Source organism: Channa argus, chromosome 16 (genome assembly GCF_033026475.1).
Source record: "Channa argus isolate prfri chromosome 16, Channa argus male v1.0, whole genome shotgun sequence".
Classification (NCBI taxonomy): Eukaryota; Metazoa; Chordata; class Actinopteri; order Anabantiformes; family Channidae; genus Channa; species Channa argus.
The window spans coordinates 23,070,526-23,087,214 of NC_090212.1; the positions used below are offsets into that span (position 1 = coordinate 23,070,526).

General features: G+C 38.9%; 1 protein-coding gene across 3 annotated transcripts in view; it reads left to right on the top strand.

Moving 5' to 3' along the window:
* mipol1 (mirror-image polydactyly 1) overlaps positions 1 to 16,689 on the top strand; it is a 56,061-nt gene that overhangs the window by 31,061 nt on the left and 8,311 nt on the right. For all 3 annotated transcript variants that reach the window (XM_067479451.1, XM_067479450.1, XM_067479452.1), the window contains 3 exons: positions 5,544 to 5,597; positions 11,444 to 11,538; positions 13,687 to 13,893. In XM_067479451.1, coding sequence (XP_067335552.1) covers positions 5,544 to 5,597; positions 11,444 to 11,538; positions 13,687 to 13,893 — 356 coding nt within the window. The remainder of the gene's footprint in view (positions 1 to 5,543; positions 5,598 to 11,443; positions 11,539 to 13,686; positions 13,894 to 16,689) is intronic.

A 16,689-nucleotide genomic window follows, 5' to 3' on the forward strand; every position in this document is an offset into this window, starting at 1 on the left:
TATTTAAATTTAAATACGATACTTGACGAAAATGTATTTACTCACTTAGTTTTCCTCCACTGATTGTTAAGCTGAATCTACCACGTACTTTCTGGGCTATTATTTAGGATGATTCCTGCATAGGTAGTAATAGTGGTGTTTTTAGTGGTATTTTTTTGTGAAACCAGAGATTTACCCGAAGCACCTGTGCACAAAAGAGTGTCTTTGTGTTTGCAGTTTGAACGTTTTTTGTTTTTTAAAAAGAAAACATCAAACGACATTTAAGTTCTTATGCTAACACTAGCAACAGGGTACTCTTAAGAAAATGTGTTGGAATTCCAGTAGTGAATTACAATTGGCAGATTTGAGAGCCAGTAAGAACAGAAAAGGCTTCAAACATTACATGGTCCTGCTACAGACAATCAGGAAGACAGGTTCAGATAGTGGATTGGAATTTTTCTCAACGGAATAACAATACAGCCAACCTTGAAGTTTAAATGAATGGCCTTTAAAATTTGGGACATTATTTTGATAACTGTGGAACCAAGAGATTTCTGACTGATTACCAGATATTTTAATATTCAAATAGCTTGGCTTGAAGGAAATTGGGCATTGCTACTAAGCTATCTTCATTTTCAAGACATTTTAAAAATCGCTCTGAATACTTTCTTGCTTTATATCTCATGTACTCCTGACAGTAGTAAAAACCTCTTTCAGGCTCAGACATGCATAAAAAAGATAATAGGGGTTATTAGTAAACTAATATGTAAACTAATATGCAAAATGGTATGGACTGAATGCTATGCTACTATCAACTATTTGTATTTTAGTTGTGTTTTCAGTTACTATTTACCAATAGCTTGGGGGTGGTGCATTGCATTTTGTAATCAAAATAGTTGTAAATGTAGTGGTACGCTGTAGCTCAGTTGCAAAGGCACCGGTCAACAGTAGTGATGGGCGATACCAATGATTTCAGATTCGATCCAATACCAAGTAATACCTTGGCTAGTATCGCGATATCGGTCCGATCCGATATCCAGAGTGTTATGTTACTTCTGTCATCTGATCACGATGAAACACAATCACGTGAGCCCTTACAGGGAATAATTAAAAACATTAAAACGACAGCTAAATCATTGTTCAACCTATTGGCATTTTTAACATTTTCATTATTTCAAATAAAACTTATTAACATGCAACAGCATGTTAATACGTTCTGACTTATCTCCATGACAACAGCATGACACTTTCTTTATCAGGTGAACAGTTTATGTCACCTTATATCCATGACTCGCCCTCATCTACATGTATGTCTTATATACCCATCTGTATTTCCTTCCCTTTGCTTAAAACCAATTATGGATTAGACACACTTTGCCTATTTCTACAATTCTCTTGAAACAGAAAGTTCGTAGCGAAATAGTCCGTGAATAAAAATTATACATTTCGGTCCGAAATGCTGCCTGTGTTTGGAGGCGGAGCCGCCAGCCGGCCGAGCACGTGTCGAAGAAGTTTAGTTGAAGATTGTGGATCATGGGGCGGATCGGCGGAAGGAAAAGTAGTTCCTATGTGGTGCATCACAAATAATATACAAATTGATGTAGAAGGAGCAGAAAACATTCGGATATGACTGCAGAGAAAATATGAATAAATAAACAGAAAATATCGATATTTTAAAATTGGCCGTCAAAATCGAAATATCGATTTTTTTGGTATCCATCCGCCCATCACTAGTCAACAGACCATAGTGTTAGTGGTTCGGTCCCCGGCTTTGTATCAAGGTGTACTTGGGGAACACACTGAACCCCAAGTTGCTCCTGGTGGGTCAGGTGCATGCACCCTGCATGGCAGCCACCACCATCCATCTAATATATCACTACTGTCTATAATGATAAAAGCATTAATAAAACAATCTTAATTCTATTGGTTAATTAAACAAGAAATACATTTTACAAGATGAAATTCTGGAAAGGTTTTATTTAACCACTCACTACAAAAAAGTGCCGGTACTGCACAGTGCAGTGTAATTTTTTTAAACTGCTTTTTCACAGTAACAGTGCATCTTCTGTTGAGTGTTTTGGTACAGATGTATTGGGGGCTTGGAGAGCTGGGTGGAGTTGATGTTGTTGTACTATATTGTACAGTTGACTTATTGAGGATATCTCTGTACTTTACTCAATTCAGCTTGTCCACAAACCTGACGCGTCTCCCAGTCCCTGCTGCTGAAAAACGCCCCCACAGCATGATGCTGCCATCATGCTCCACTGTACAGTAGGTATGATATTGGGCAGGGGATGAGCAGTTCCTGGATTCCTCTAGATATAACATTTGGAATTGAAGCCAAATGGTTGAATTCTTTATTTCAACAGACAAAATATTTTTTTTCCTTACAGTCTGAGAGTCTTTCAGGTGTATTTTTGCAAACTCCATGCAGGCTTTCATGTGTTTAGACTAAGAAGAGGCTTCGGTCTAGACAAAGAAAAGATCTCTGGAGCTCACTCAGGGTGATCATCATGTTCTTGGTCACCTCTCTTACTAATGCCCTTCTCCCCAAACTGTTCAGTTTGGCAAGGTGACCAGCTCTCTCAAGAGTTTTGGTTGTGTCAGACTTCTTATAGAGGTAACAGTGCTTTGGGAATCTGCAGTTTTTGTAGCCTTCCCAAGATCAGTGCTTTGCAATAATCCTGTCTCTCTCTGCAGGTAGTTAGACTTTTGCTCTGATACAGTATGAATTGTCAGCTGTGAGGCCTTCTATAGAGAGGTTGCCTTTCCAAATGATTTCCTATCAGTTTAATTTATTATTTATTATAAGAGGAGGAGGCCAGCAAAGGTGTAGAAATATCTATTGTCTATACATATTTTTGTAAACGTGATATTTATTTTGTTCTTTTAATAAATTTACAAACATTTTTAAAATTCTGTTTTCACTTTGTCATTATGGGGTACTGAGTGTAGAATAATGGGGGAAAAAAAATCAGGCTAAAACATAACAAAATTGAAAAAAGTGAGGGGGGTCTGAATATTTTAAGCCGGAGGACAGATGATCTATGAGTGATAGTGAGTTTTTCTTTTCCATTCGGGTGTTCCCTTTCATGTTCGCCACAGCAAATCATGTGTGTCCATCTAACTCTATCCTCTGCATCCTCTTCTCTCACACAAACTAAATTGATGTCCTCTCTCACTACATCCATAAATCTCCTTTTTGGTCTTCCTCCAGACCTCCTGCCTGGCGGCTCCAACCATCCTTCTACCAATATATTCATAGTCTCTCCTCTGAACATGTCCAAATCACCTCAATCTCGCCTCTCTAACTTTATCTACAAAACATCTAACATGAACTGTCCTTCTGGTGTCCTCATTCCTGATCCTGGCTATCCTCATCACTCCCAAAGAGAACCTCAACATCTTAAGCCCTGCCTCCCCCACTCTGCCTCATGTCTTTTCTTCAGTGCCACTGTCTCTAAGCCGAACAACATCGCTGGTCTCACCACCGTCTTGAACACCTTTCCTTTCATTATCACCAATATTCTTGTATCACACAACACACCTGACACTTTTCTCCACCCGTTCCAACCTGCCTGCACTCGCGTCTTCACCTCTTTTCCACACTCTCCGTTGCTCTGAACCATTCACCCTAAGTACTGAAAGTCCTGCACCTTTCTCACCTCTGCTCCCTGTAACCTCACGCACCTGGGTCCCTCTCATTGACACACATGTATTCTGCCTTGCTGCGTCTAAGCTTCATTCCTCTGTTTTCCAGAGCAGACCTCCACCTCTCTAGATTTTCCTCCACCTGCTCCCTGCTCTCACTACAAACCACAATGTCATCTGCAAACATCATAGTCAACGGAGTCTAACCTCATCTGTCAGCCTGCTTTGGATAAAAGCGTTTGCTAAATGACTAAATGTAAATGTAAATGTCCATCACCTGAGCAAACAAGAAGGGGTTCAGAGCCGATCCTTGATGCAGACCGACCTCCACCTTGAACTCCTCTGTCACACCTACACCACACCTCACCACGGTCTTACAGCTCTCATACATGTCCTGCACCACTCTAACATACTTCTCTGCCACTGTAGATTTCCTGCAGACAAAACCACAGCTCCTCTCTCGGCACCCTGTCATACACTTTCTATAAATTTACAAAGAAACAATGCAACTCCCTATGACTTTCTCTGTACTTCTCCATCAGCATCCTCAAAGCAAATACTGCATCTGTTGAACTCTTTCTAGGTATGAAACCATATTGCTGCTCACAAATGCTTACTTCTGCCCTTAGCCTAGCTTCCACTACTCTTTCCCACAACTTAATTGTATAGGTTATCAGCTTTATTCCTCTGTATTTGCCACATCTGTGCACGTCTCCCTTTTTCTTAAAAATCAGCACCAGTACACTTCTCCTCCATTCCTCTAGCATCCTCTAACTCTCCAAGATCTGGTTAAACAAACTACCCAGAAACTCTACTGCCACCTCTCCTAGACTCTTCCGTACCTCCACAGGTATGTCATCAGGACCTACTGCCTTTAATATGTGATAATACGGATTTTGATAATCTATACTTATTTAAAACTTCAATCAATGATTGTCAGGACAGTTTTTTGTTTCTTGTAGGTTTTAAATTTTAAGGAAGTAATGTAGTTTTAATTTTGTTAAAGTATTGTTTGGGCACCATTATTGAGGTAAAGAGATTGAAAAAGCTTTAACAATACTCAGCCATCATTGCACAGCCCTATGGTGGGACCAAGTTGACCGAGGTGAGTGATTGCTCACTAGAACATGTCACTTTTATTTAACGTGTGCAAATGGAAACTTTAGCTGGACCCAGAGGTTTTGTTTACTGAATATTCCTCATCTTTAATGGAATTGTTTTTGACAATAACTAAAATTTTAAAAGCTGATTAGATAACTGAGGGTAATCTACGGTAACTTTAAATAATTCAATCCCCTAAGGAGTTGTACATGGATATTAATTATCTAGTTTTGACCTATTGTCTCGCTGGTTTAGTTATTGCATTTTATTGTTTTAAAAGATGAGAAGTTCTGTTGCAGCAGACACACTCAGGCATATATCTTATTAATTTTGCACACAGGAGGAGATTGTGGTGTTAACTAAATCTATTTTGAGAAAAAAATAATCTGTTTGGTTCCCTTTCAGCAAATGTGGGCATTATTGTTGACCACAACACTGCACTTAATGCATCTTGCTCCCAAGGTGCTTACAGTGCATTGAAGAGCCATAGATTGCAGGGGTTGGAGCTCATCTGTGGCCGTGGGTCACAGAGGGCTGCAGCTGCACCACAGGTTTTCAGTTTTTCACTAGCATTTGTCAGTATCATAATAAAAATATCTATACTTTGAGCCATAATTCAATACTTTGTACAGTAACTATTTCACTGACCATGTCTACGTGCTGTAACATTATGAAAGAATTCTGGTCCAGAGTTCAGTTGTTTGCTCTGTGGCGATGACATCATCATGCTTGTCAGCAGGTGTGATTTTCTTCACCCCACAGGTAATCATGCGAGAAAAATAACAAAAAAAGCTGATTCTGTTTCTCTGCAGTGTAAACAATTGGAACAGGATCTGGTTCAGAAGCAGGAGCAGCAAGCAACCAAGGTAAACTCATACTCTCTCTCTCTCTCTCTCTCTCTCTCTCACTCTTTCTCCAATGAATGTTGATGATGAGATGTCTGTTTGTTGTCATGGCAACCTGCCATCGAGATGCTGCAGTGTTGGTTTCTTAACAAGCACTTCAAACAGTGATTACAGTTTGGAGGGAAACAGTGGAACGCAACCAGTGGAGTCAGCTCAGAGAGTTATCTGAGCTGACCCCCTGTCCTGTACTGAATTTTCAAATAACAGTTTGCCCCTCGATCAGTTCAGCTTCTTACTGATTGTGTTTTTGTAGCTTAGAAGAAAAATTTTGGTTCCATAACTGAAGAATTTAGAAATTTATTCCACCAATTTTTTTTGTTTGAAGTAATAACAGCTCAGAGATTTAGAGTTTTAGTGACTGGTTGAATTTAGTTTCGTCATCAATTATGTTTTAATGCTAAATTATGATTAATAAAGGTGTCAGAAACATTTTGTCCATTAACTAGTTAATCCGTACTACACAAAATTTCATTGAAAATAAGGAGAACCCTGACAAGACATAACATATTCAAAGCATTATAACAAAACTATTAATTAACCCAGCACAGTGGAGCATGGTTGCCTCACACCAAGAAGGTCCTGGGTTCGGTGCCCGGACAGGACAGGTCATTTCTGTTTGGAGTTTGCATGTTCTCCCCGTGTTTGTTTAGGTTTCTTCCGGGTGCACCGGCTTCCCCTACCTTGGCTCAGGACAAACCTGACCATCTGACGCAATTTTGCTGTACATCTGCATAGTGAGAAATAAAGCACTTTACCTTTACCAAATAAGCGAAAGCTGAATGAGCAAATGTTTTAAGGAACATGGTGCACTTTGTTTCAGTAGTGAGGTGTTAAACCAGTGTGCCCCAGTTAAGAGTTAGTGAGAGGAACTATGAAAGCTAATCTCCTCTGTGATCTGGTCTTATCATTGTGATTGTAAAATTTGTCAGGAGCTCAGACAGTAAGGCCTTTAGATGGCGGTAGTGTAAAGACTATAGTGTTTATTCTGGAATGTAGCGAAGTAGTGTAAAGTAACATAAAATGGAAACAAGTAAAAAGTACAATGACTCCAAATTTTTACTGCGTTCGGAAAGCTGCACTGCGATCATCACATAGACTTTGCTGTTCCCCGACGTGGCTACTGAATTAGCTGGTTTCTCTGTGTACCAGGCTGACAGGATAGCAGCCTTTGGTAAGAACAAAGGTAGCGGCATGTGTGTTTAAGTTTGTAACCACTGGTGTACAGCAACAAATGGTATTGGGAAATATTTCTCACCAAACTTGGAATATTTGGCAGTTAAATGTAGATCATTCTACATGCTGAGACAGTTTTCTGCCATTCTGATTACAACTGTTTACATACCACCCCAGGCTAATGCTAGGCTACCACTGGAGAAGCTGTGTGGAATTGTAAACAATCAGTTTAAGAATCACCCGCAGGCAATTGTTATCGTGACAGGTGATTTTAATCAGTTGGAACTAGAAACAGTGCTGCTCAAATAACATTAATTTTCCAACCAGAGGCAATAATATATTGTATGAGGTATCCCAGGTGCACATAAATCTTTGGCATCATCACATCTTGGCATATCCGATCAGATTGTGCTGGATATGTTCCCAGCTTACAGACCAATGTACTGCAAGACAAGACCAACTGTCAAGACTGTACAGTTCTAAAGGGAACCCACCTCAATGTTAAGAGAATGAGCTTGAAAGTGTTCAAGTAAGGTGCAGACAGAATTCACATCATTCTCAAAGGATCTTCAAATCTGTACTTGTGTTTTTTTGATATTTTATATTTGCATTTTTAGATATTTATTTGCACTAATTAAAGTTGCAATGCTGTTTATGTACAGATATTTTTTATGACTCAAACCAAGAGTACCTTTGGAATTTGGTTGTTCAGTGTACATTGACAGTAAAGGTTATCTTATCACTTATCTTATACAACCATTTAACATTAATTATGCATTCAGTCAGGATTACTGAGCAGTTCATAAGAATGTGCTCAGTTGAAGTTGTCACTGTCCAATAGAATCCTATCTCTCTCTCTAGTGGAATCTGTCTGTTCAGTAAAATCTGGTCTCAGTTCAGTAGAATCTGGTCTCTGTGTAGTAGCATCCAGACTGTCTTCAGCAGAATCCTGTCTCTGTTTAGTTAAATTTGGTCTCTGAATCTTGCAGAAATAAATTAAATGAAGTTATTAATGTTTCTCCTCATCTCGTCTGTTAATGAGGCCGGGGGGTCTGGGGGGATTAGAGCCAGGAGACATTTTTAATTTCACCAAGAAAAACCAGCAGCTGGTGTTAAATTAACTCACAGACATATACACTGATGTGAGACAAGAGAGCAGACCCTTTAAACCAGAACCTTTAAAGTGAGATAGATATGGTACATATTTGGTCCAGTGTCAGTCCAGAACTAGATGCTTTTCTTTACTTCTAAGTCATCCATCATCAGGATTTATAGATGTTTTCACACCCATCTCGTTTAAGTCCAGTTGAATTGATCTGTGTCTGAACAGAGTCTGAACACAGCAATCACACTTAGGTGCCGATAAAAACAGTTGTATGAGACCCTTTAGTAGAGCCCCTTTCAGCCATCCACTGGAATTCTGACATTCTCCAGGCTTTGTCTGGAGATACAGGGGTTGTATATGTAAATGCAAATGTCCAAGATGCTGCTGACATGATCTAGACTTTATCCTTGAAGTCCTCCCCTACAATGTCCGTATTGTGTTTGCTAATTACTGGGAGAATTAAAGGCAAGTGACGGGCGTGTTGATGACATTTCTATTACTTTACTGCCGTCGTAGTAGAGTGCTAGAACCTTTTATTTTTATATACTGTAAATAAAATAATTCCACAGCTTAGGTGTTGTCATGTTGTGCCTGGTGCGTGTGCTAATTGCACATTGAAATCGTGTGGATTTTTAGACGTGAGAACGGTTGTCACTTGGGTGATTTCCCACTGTGTGTTACATGTGTGAAACACAGCGTCTGACAGTGTCCGAGGCTGAATTCTCCTAACATTGTGTGAATGTCATATGTGAAACAGGCTTAGATGTTCTTGGTTTGGTCCCAAAGAAGCTTTCAGCATTTGCTGTAATGTGGAGCTTGGTTTGTTATCCAGATAATCACATTTATGAACATTTATCACCCATAGCAGTATATACCAGTTCATACCAGCATTTATTTCTTTTGTTTACTTTTATGTTTCCATCATTTACCACAAGATCAATGTAAACAATAAGTGGACAAGGCTATCACTGTGTAATTTCTGATTAGATTTTCACTTTGATTTTTCTATGTGGAAATGAAAACCAAATTAAGGTGACAATGGGTCAACTTTACAACTGGTCAACCCGAATCAGAAGAGGGCAAACAAACTACACAAACTACTTAAAAAGCAACCTCAAAATTAGGAGGACCTGAACCAGGAGGAAGCTAAGGAAGTTTCTGATGAAAATTTGAATTATTTTTTATTGTATTTTCAACTAGTGAGAGTTGAGAGAAGGGAGCTAGGATGAGCATAATGCTAATTTTTACCTCCTGTCCTCCCCCATCATCCTGTCCTTGTCACCCCTGTCATGAAGAGGTTAGACACCCCCACCCCCCATGACCTTCACTCCTCAGAGTAAAGGTCAGCCCGGTGTCTCTCTGCCTACTGATCATCTCATTTGGAAATGACTGTGATTAATAAGTGTGTGGATCTTTTGAAGCGGGTCGTCCGGCCCCGCTGGAGAAGACACATATTGACTCTGAGGGTTTGGTTTCTCTTTTGATGTCACTCACTTTAAACTCCAGACCTCCAGGCTTTTAATTAGCACGGAGGAGGAGGAGGTCAGGATCAGGTCTGTAGTTCCTGCTGAGTCCACCTCCAAACATTCTGACCAAAGACTCGGCCCACCACTTCCATTCCTGCCGTTTAGTTAGCAGGGGATAGTCTGTAAATATTAAGGCAGAGTTCATTTCTATGTCATACTTTTAAAGATATCATCAATAGAAGACATCTCAGTTTTTTATTGCCTCATGTTGATACCTGATCAAATATATTATTGCCTCTGGTTGGAAAATTAATGTTATTTGGGCAGCACTGTTTCTAGTTCCAACCCTAAAACAGTCTGTCAAATCAACAACCTCCACAGAGCAGGGCTGAAGGTATCACCCATTCACCATCTGAGGAATTCTTTATGAGGCTGTACCACAAGATGGAATTCCCTCATCAGCACTAAAATTTAGAAAGTCAGGATGTAGTTTGTAAAAAAGTACAGAGATGATCCACAAAAGTTCTGGAACTTCTTTAGACTGATGGGACCAAGATGAATCTCTACCAATATGATGGAGAGAACAAAGTTCGGAGTAGGAAAGGATCTGCTTGTGATCCGAACCAAATAAGCTAAACTCTGAAGCACAATGGAGGTTGTATGGCTCCTGGGTTGTATGACTGCTTCTGGAACAGACTCTGGTCTTTATTGGTGACCGAATTTGTGATGGCAGTAGCAGAATTAATTCAGAGTTGAAAATAAGCAATTCCTTTGACAACAACAGAAAAGCAGACCAACCATTATTCACTACATTTGTGAGTATTTCCTAACGGTGCATGGTGCCAGTTTCTACTGAACACAGCTTCTAATTATAATGTAACAGTGGTTATTAATAAACACAATAATCTTGTTAAGCTGTAACATCTGACCACATTCAGGGTGCTTGAACTTGGTGATCAATACAATCTCTAAAATACCCGGAAGTTAAAACCAGTTTTATTTTACACATGCAGTCGGAAACTAGTTTTTCCTTTGTTTAAACCAAACCCACCTGCTGCTCGCTCCTTCTCTCTCCCGTATTTCTGTTCAAGTTTGAATTTTTTCCTTCCTTTCACTTATGAACACAGAATCCAGGTCCTGCTGCTGAATTAGTCTTTAAACAAGGTTTTTAGTGATGACCACAGCATTATCATCAAACATCAAATCTATCTCCAGTCTGCTGGTTTCTCTTTTACTCCTAGTATGCACCTGGAGCTTCAGTCTCTCTTTGTAATGATGAGCTGTTTAATAAATCGAGCGCTAAATACACACTGATAAAAATCAAATCCTTCTTATGAGGAGTGTTGACACTTGTGTTCGTTAATTACCCAATTAGTTAATTAATCCTTTCTTTAAACAGACGGCCTCTCTGAGATCAAGATATGGATTCTCATTTAACAGAGACCTGAGCACATTTAAAAAAAAAACTCCACAAACACTTATTGAACATTTACTGGTGCAGTTTAATTCTAAATGTTTGCATTGACTCTGGAATTGTAGTTTAGGACTGACAGGATTACAGCCAATGGGAGCAGAGTTTTCACAATATGACAGGTTTATGTGCCATAATTGGTAAAATCAAGGATTAGGTAAAGATATTTTGTTTATATATAGATAATTATGGATATCCACATTTAATACCATGAATGGGGAACAAAACACATTCAACATGTGACATCTCATGAAATAGGCTGTGTTAATGTGAAAGAAAGAGTTTGTTGATTTGAAAAGTAATGAATTATGAATTTTGAGTTCAAATTAAATCCTACAGAAATTATGCTGTTCTGGTACTGTGACCAATATGCATAACAGATATATTGATCCATTAAAAAGTCATTTTTTCTATCATGAGAATTCATTTCTAAATATCAAGACAGGTTTATCATCAGCCTGAGTTTGAAATAATTTAAACAACAGAAACTGTTTCTGTTCTTCCTTTTACTATTCTTTTCATTAACACTGAATTGTTCTTCTTGCTGATAGTCTCAGAGTTCATGTTATTGGCATGTATCTTGTCTCATCAGGAGGAGCTGCTGAGGCTTCAGAGAGAAAGAGACAGAGCATTGGAAGAGAGGCAGCGGCTGGAAGTGGAGCTACAGACCCTCCGAGCAGGTCACAGGTCAGATTACTGAACACTTATTTCAGGGCAACTGTTTCTCAGAAGATAAAACACTTGATCATCATCATTAGTGTCCTTAGGCAAGGCACTGAACTCAAATCATTTGCTCCTGTTGGGTCAGCTAAGCTGCAATGTAGCTTCCGAAATGGTGTGTGTGTTTGTAAGTGTGAGAGAGAGAGAGAGAGAGAGAGGAGAGATTGTTAGTGAAGTGTAGTGGCTACTATTGGGGAGAACAAAGAGTTAAATGTTTTTATGAAATGCTGCAACTTTGGTAGATTCCAGTTTAATCCGTCTTATAGTCTGATGAAATTTTCATACGAGTCTCAGATGAACATTGAGGTGGTTTTCCAGGAAAGGAGGACTGCACACTGTTGCAGTGTTGTTCTAGGTGAAAACATTCACAGACGTTTTGGAAAGCAGGAGAGGTTTTAAGTTCTCTAAATGTTTAAAAACCACATCCTGAACTGGTAATAACATGTGCCACATCACCATAAAGTTTATGGCTGTATAATTTTATTAAAAGTTCGATCATCTCATGAATGAACTGATTTTATGAGTTTATCTGAATTTAATGGGAAAATGGTATTTGGGGATAAGATGATCCATGTGTATATGCTTTAAAAATTATTATTTTTCTGCTGTTTATGAAAAATAGTTTAAAATGATGATAATAAACTGTCCTGTTAAACTGATATAAAATTGCTACTTCAGCTGCATTTTTCACCAAATTTTTGTACTTGTACTTTTTGAGTATTTTTTTTTTTTAAAAAGAATATGTTTATTTTCAAGTTTTTTGCTTCGCAACAATTTAAATCACCTCCATTATAGAGTTTAAACACAAACATGAAATGTTTGTGTTTAAACCTTTAAACTCTCCATCTGGAGCTGTTTCTTTGTTTACATTCCCAACACCATCAAAAGTGCCACAGGGTGGCAGACATGCTGGGATGCATTTATGAATTCTTATATTGAGTTGTGGTGATCTAATATCTCATATAACACATAATTTCAACATTCCCTTTTGGCTCATGGCAGTAACAGGCAATCACTGCTGCATACTTGCGCTCCCTGGCACCTCTACAGGGAGATATGGGTCGGATTTATAAATCTGGATAAACTAACCACATAATTTTTCAAGTTATTAATAATTATAATATTAATTATAATATTATTATTATTATTATATTAATTAACTTAATAAAACTTAATTACGACAGGTTTGAGCCCTAATTAAAGTCTCCACTATCTCCACTGTCACCGCTCTCAACTTGGTGCTGAAAATGTCAGGTCAAATATTTTGAATAAACTGACCACATTCTATTATTCTAAATCATCAATTTGTAGCAAGATAGTTAATAGTTAAAGCAGCAACACTAGGGACAAAATTGAGCCTCCTATATGTAGCATTGGCTCAGTGTTAAATATATCCACATGGTTCGTATTCAGTTGAAAAGCAGCTTGTCTAGAGTAGGAGCCTAAAAGGTTCCTCAAACCAGTGTTCTAAGAAATGTTATGGTTCTTAGTTCCTGTGGTCCAAACACACAAAAGAGGGACTTGTCGGGGAAGATTCTCAGTCATCCAGATTTTGTTATCTGAAGATTAAATCATATAAACTGAACTTCTTTCTTTCTTCTTAGAAACTTATTCAGATTGCTTGGATAGGTAGTGAAGCATTTAAAACTTAGAAGAAACAAGTCCAGTCCACATGATTCAATCTTCGAAAAAGGGGTTTATACTGTGTTTCTAAGAACTATGAAAAAGTTCCTATAGTTTGAAAGTGAAAGTCCGACAGAAAATATAACTAAGTTGCTTTCCCCCACAGATTTGTTTTCAAAGGTCTCTCCTTTGATTTTCTTTCTCACCCCTTTCAGTGTTTTCCATCACTATACTCTTACGACCTATGAGCCAGGCTTCCAATATAGTTCTGATGTGGAGGAGAAATCTGATTACTCTGCTTCATGTGCAGGCAAATTTCAATTGATTGCAATTGATTATGTGTTAGCTTGTCACTGCTATCAGATCAGGTCACAAGTACAAAGGCTTTTCCTGCCATTTGTGTATTGTTTATTTAAGATACACAGTTCTGGTGGTGTCATGTTTCAGCAACAATTGAACCGGAACCCCTCCCCTTTTTCTTTGATCTCTCAGCTCAATGGACCTAATTTCCCACCCCATCCAATCACCTGATGAAGCTGTGTCTCTGGGTCCTCCAGCCCTGCCCAGTATGGGCCACCTGCAGGAGATCTCCCCTTTTCAGGTGCAGCTTCAGAAATTGTTAAAAGAGAAGCAGAAGGTGGAGACCGAGCTTCAGCGCTGTCAGGAGGCTGAGACAGAAGCCCGAGACCAAATCCAGAGGTGAGATTCTACCTGTACTATTCCCCGTTTTGTCAGGTTTGTTTTTATTTTCCTTTCGTTTTTTCTAAGTCTCCTTCTCCTGGTTTGGATCTTTAAGCTTTACTTACAACAAAGTAAAATCAAGGAGGACAAATTGTGATAATATGGCTAATCCATGGACCAAAAAAAAGGAAAATATAGGCCAAAAATTGTCTAGTGCAAAAACGTTTCCTAAGATGAACTTTCACCGTGTTACCTTTTAAATCTTCATCAGTCAAATGTCTAAAAGCTGAAGATGCACACAGTCACATGAGACACTAACCTTAACAGCATAATATTAATGTCCTAAGGAAACAAGACATCAGAGACATTTATTGATTTGTAAAAACAGTTAGTAATTCCCAAAATACAAAGGAGCAAATGTTATTTTTAGGCCCAAATTTACTTTTTATGTTGGCACCAATACAAGTAAATGTCAACTTATTTAAGACTTTTATCCACAGCGCTAACCCTAACCCAATGTTGCTTCCCATTACCAATTCACACACACTCTATTCAATTCAATTCAATTCAACTTTATTTATATAGCGCCAATTCACAACAAAGTCATCTCAGGGCACTTTACAGAATAAAGTCAAGATTATAAAGATATATAAAGAGAACCCAACAATTCCCCCTGGAGCAAGCCATAGGCAACAGTGGAGAGGAAAAACTCCCTTTAACGGAAGAAACCTCCAGCAGAACCAGGCTCAGGGTGGACGGACATCTGCCTCGACCGGTTGGGGTGAGTGGAAAGGGGAGAGAGAAAAGAACAGAGCAACAAAAAGCAATTACAAAACATCGGGCAGATTGGTAGGACCAGTAGCTGCACGCTGGAAGACACACAGCTTCAAAGCCAGGGGACACCTGCAGAAAGGGACAGAGAGAGGGGGACAGAGGAGGACAAAGACAACTACGGGAGAGAACACACAGAGTTAATGACATACAGTGGTGAGAATTGCGGGGTGAGAGGAGAGGAGAGATGGTCAAGAGGAGGAAAGGAGCTCAGTGCATTGGGGGGTGGGTCCCCCAGCAGTCTAAGCCTATGGCAGCATAACTATAACTAACTATATGCTTTATTAAAGAGGAAGGTTTTAAGATTAGACCTAAAAGTAGAGAGGGTGTCTGCTTCCCGAATCTGAACTGGGAGCTGGTTCCACAAGAGAGGAGCTTGATAGCTAAAGGCTCTACCTCCCATTCTACTTTTGGAAATTCTGGGAACCACAAGTAGGCCTGCATTCTGAGAGCGAAGTGGTCTACTGGGATGATATGGTGCTATGAGGTCTTCTAAATATGATGGAGCCTGACCATTCAGAGCTTTATATGTAAGAAGCAGGGTTTTAAATTCTATTCTAAATTTAATGGGAAGCCAATGGAGAGAAGCTAGTGAAGGTGAAATATGATCTCTCTTGCTAGTTCCAGTCAGCACTCTTGCTGCAGCATTTTGGATTAATTGCAGGCTCTTTAGGGAGTTACTGGGGCATCCTGAAAGTAGGGAATTACAGTAGTCCAACCTAGAAGTAACAAATGCATGGACCAGTTTTTCGGCATCACTTTGAGACAGTATGCTCCTAATTTTGGCAATGTTCCGTAGGTGGAAGAAGGCTGTTCTAGAGATTTGTTTTATATGTGACTTAAAGGACAGATCCTGATCAAAAATAACTCCAAGGTTCCTTGCAGTAGTACTGGAGGCCAGACTTATGCCATCTAGGGTAACAATATGGTTGGACATCATATCTCTGATATTTTTGGGCCCAAATACTATGACTTCAGTTTTGTCTGAGTTTAAAAGTAAAAAATTGTGGGACATCCAGGCCTTTATGTCTTGTAGGCATGCTTGAAGCTTTATTAACTGATTATTTTCATCTGGTTCCATAGATAAATATAGCTGGGTATCATCAGCATAACAGTGGAAATTTATGGAGTGTTTTCTAATAATGTTGCCTAAAGGAGACATATATAAAGTAAAAAGTATTGGTCCTAACACAGAGCCTTGTGGAACTCCATAGCTAACCTTTGTGTGCATGGAGGATTCATCATTAACATGAACAAATTGAAATCTATCAGACAGATAGGATTTAAACCAACCTAGTGCAGTTCCTGTAATTCCAATTTCATGTTCCAGTCTCTGTAATAAAATGTTATGATCAATGGTATCAAATGCGGCACTAAGATCTAACAGAACAAGTATAGAGATGAGTCCATTATCTGAGGCCATGAGAAGATCGTTGGTGACTTTTACCAGTGCTGTTTCTGTACTATGATGAACTCTAAATCCTGACTGAAACTCTTCATACAAATTATTCCTATGGAGGTGATCACATAATTGTTTTGCGACTACTTTTTCAATTATTTTAGAAATAAAGGGGAGATTAGATATTGGTCTGTAATTGGCTAAAACACCTGGGTCAAGACAGGGTTTTTTAAGTAATGGTTTAATTACAGCTACCTTATAGGCCTGTGGTACATAGCCTGTTTCTAAAGATAGATTGATGATATCTAATATGAACGTATCTATTAAGGGTAAAGCTTCCTTGAGCAGCTTAGTTGGAATAGGGTCTAGCAGACAGGTTGTTGGTTTAGATGAGGTAATAATTGAAGTTAGCTCAGAGAGATCTATGGGTAAAAAGCAGTCTAACAGGGAGTGGGGCCTTATCCATGATTCTAGCACTGCTGTACATGAAGATCTATCTGTAATTTTTGGGGGGAGGATCTGGTGAATACTTTCTCTAATAGCTACAATTTTATTCATAAAGAAGGTCATGAAGTCATTGCTGC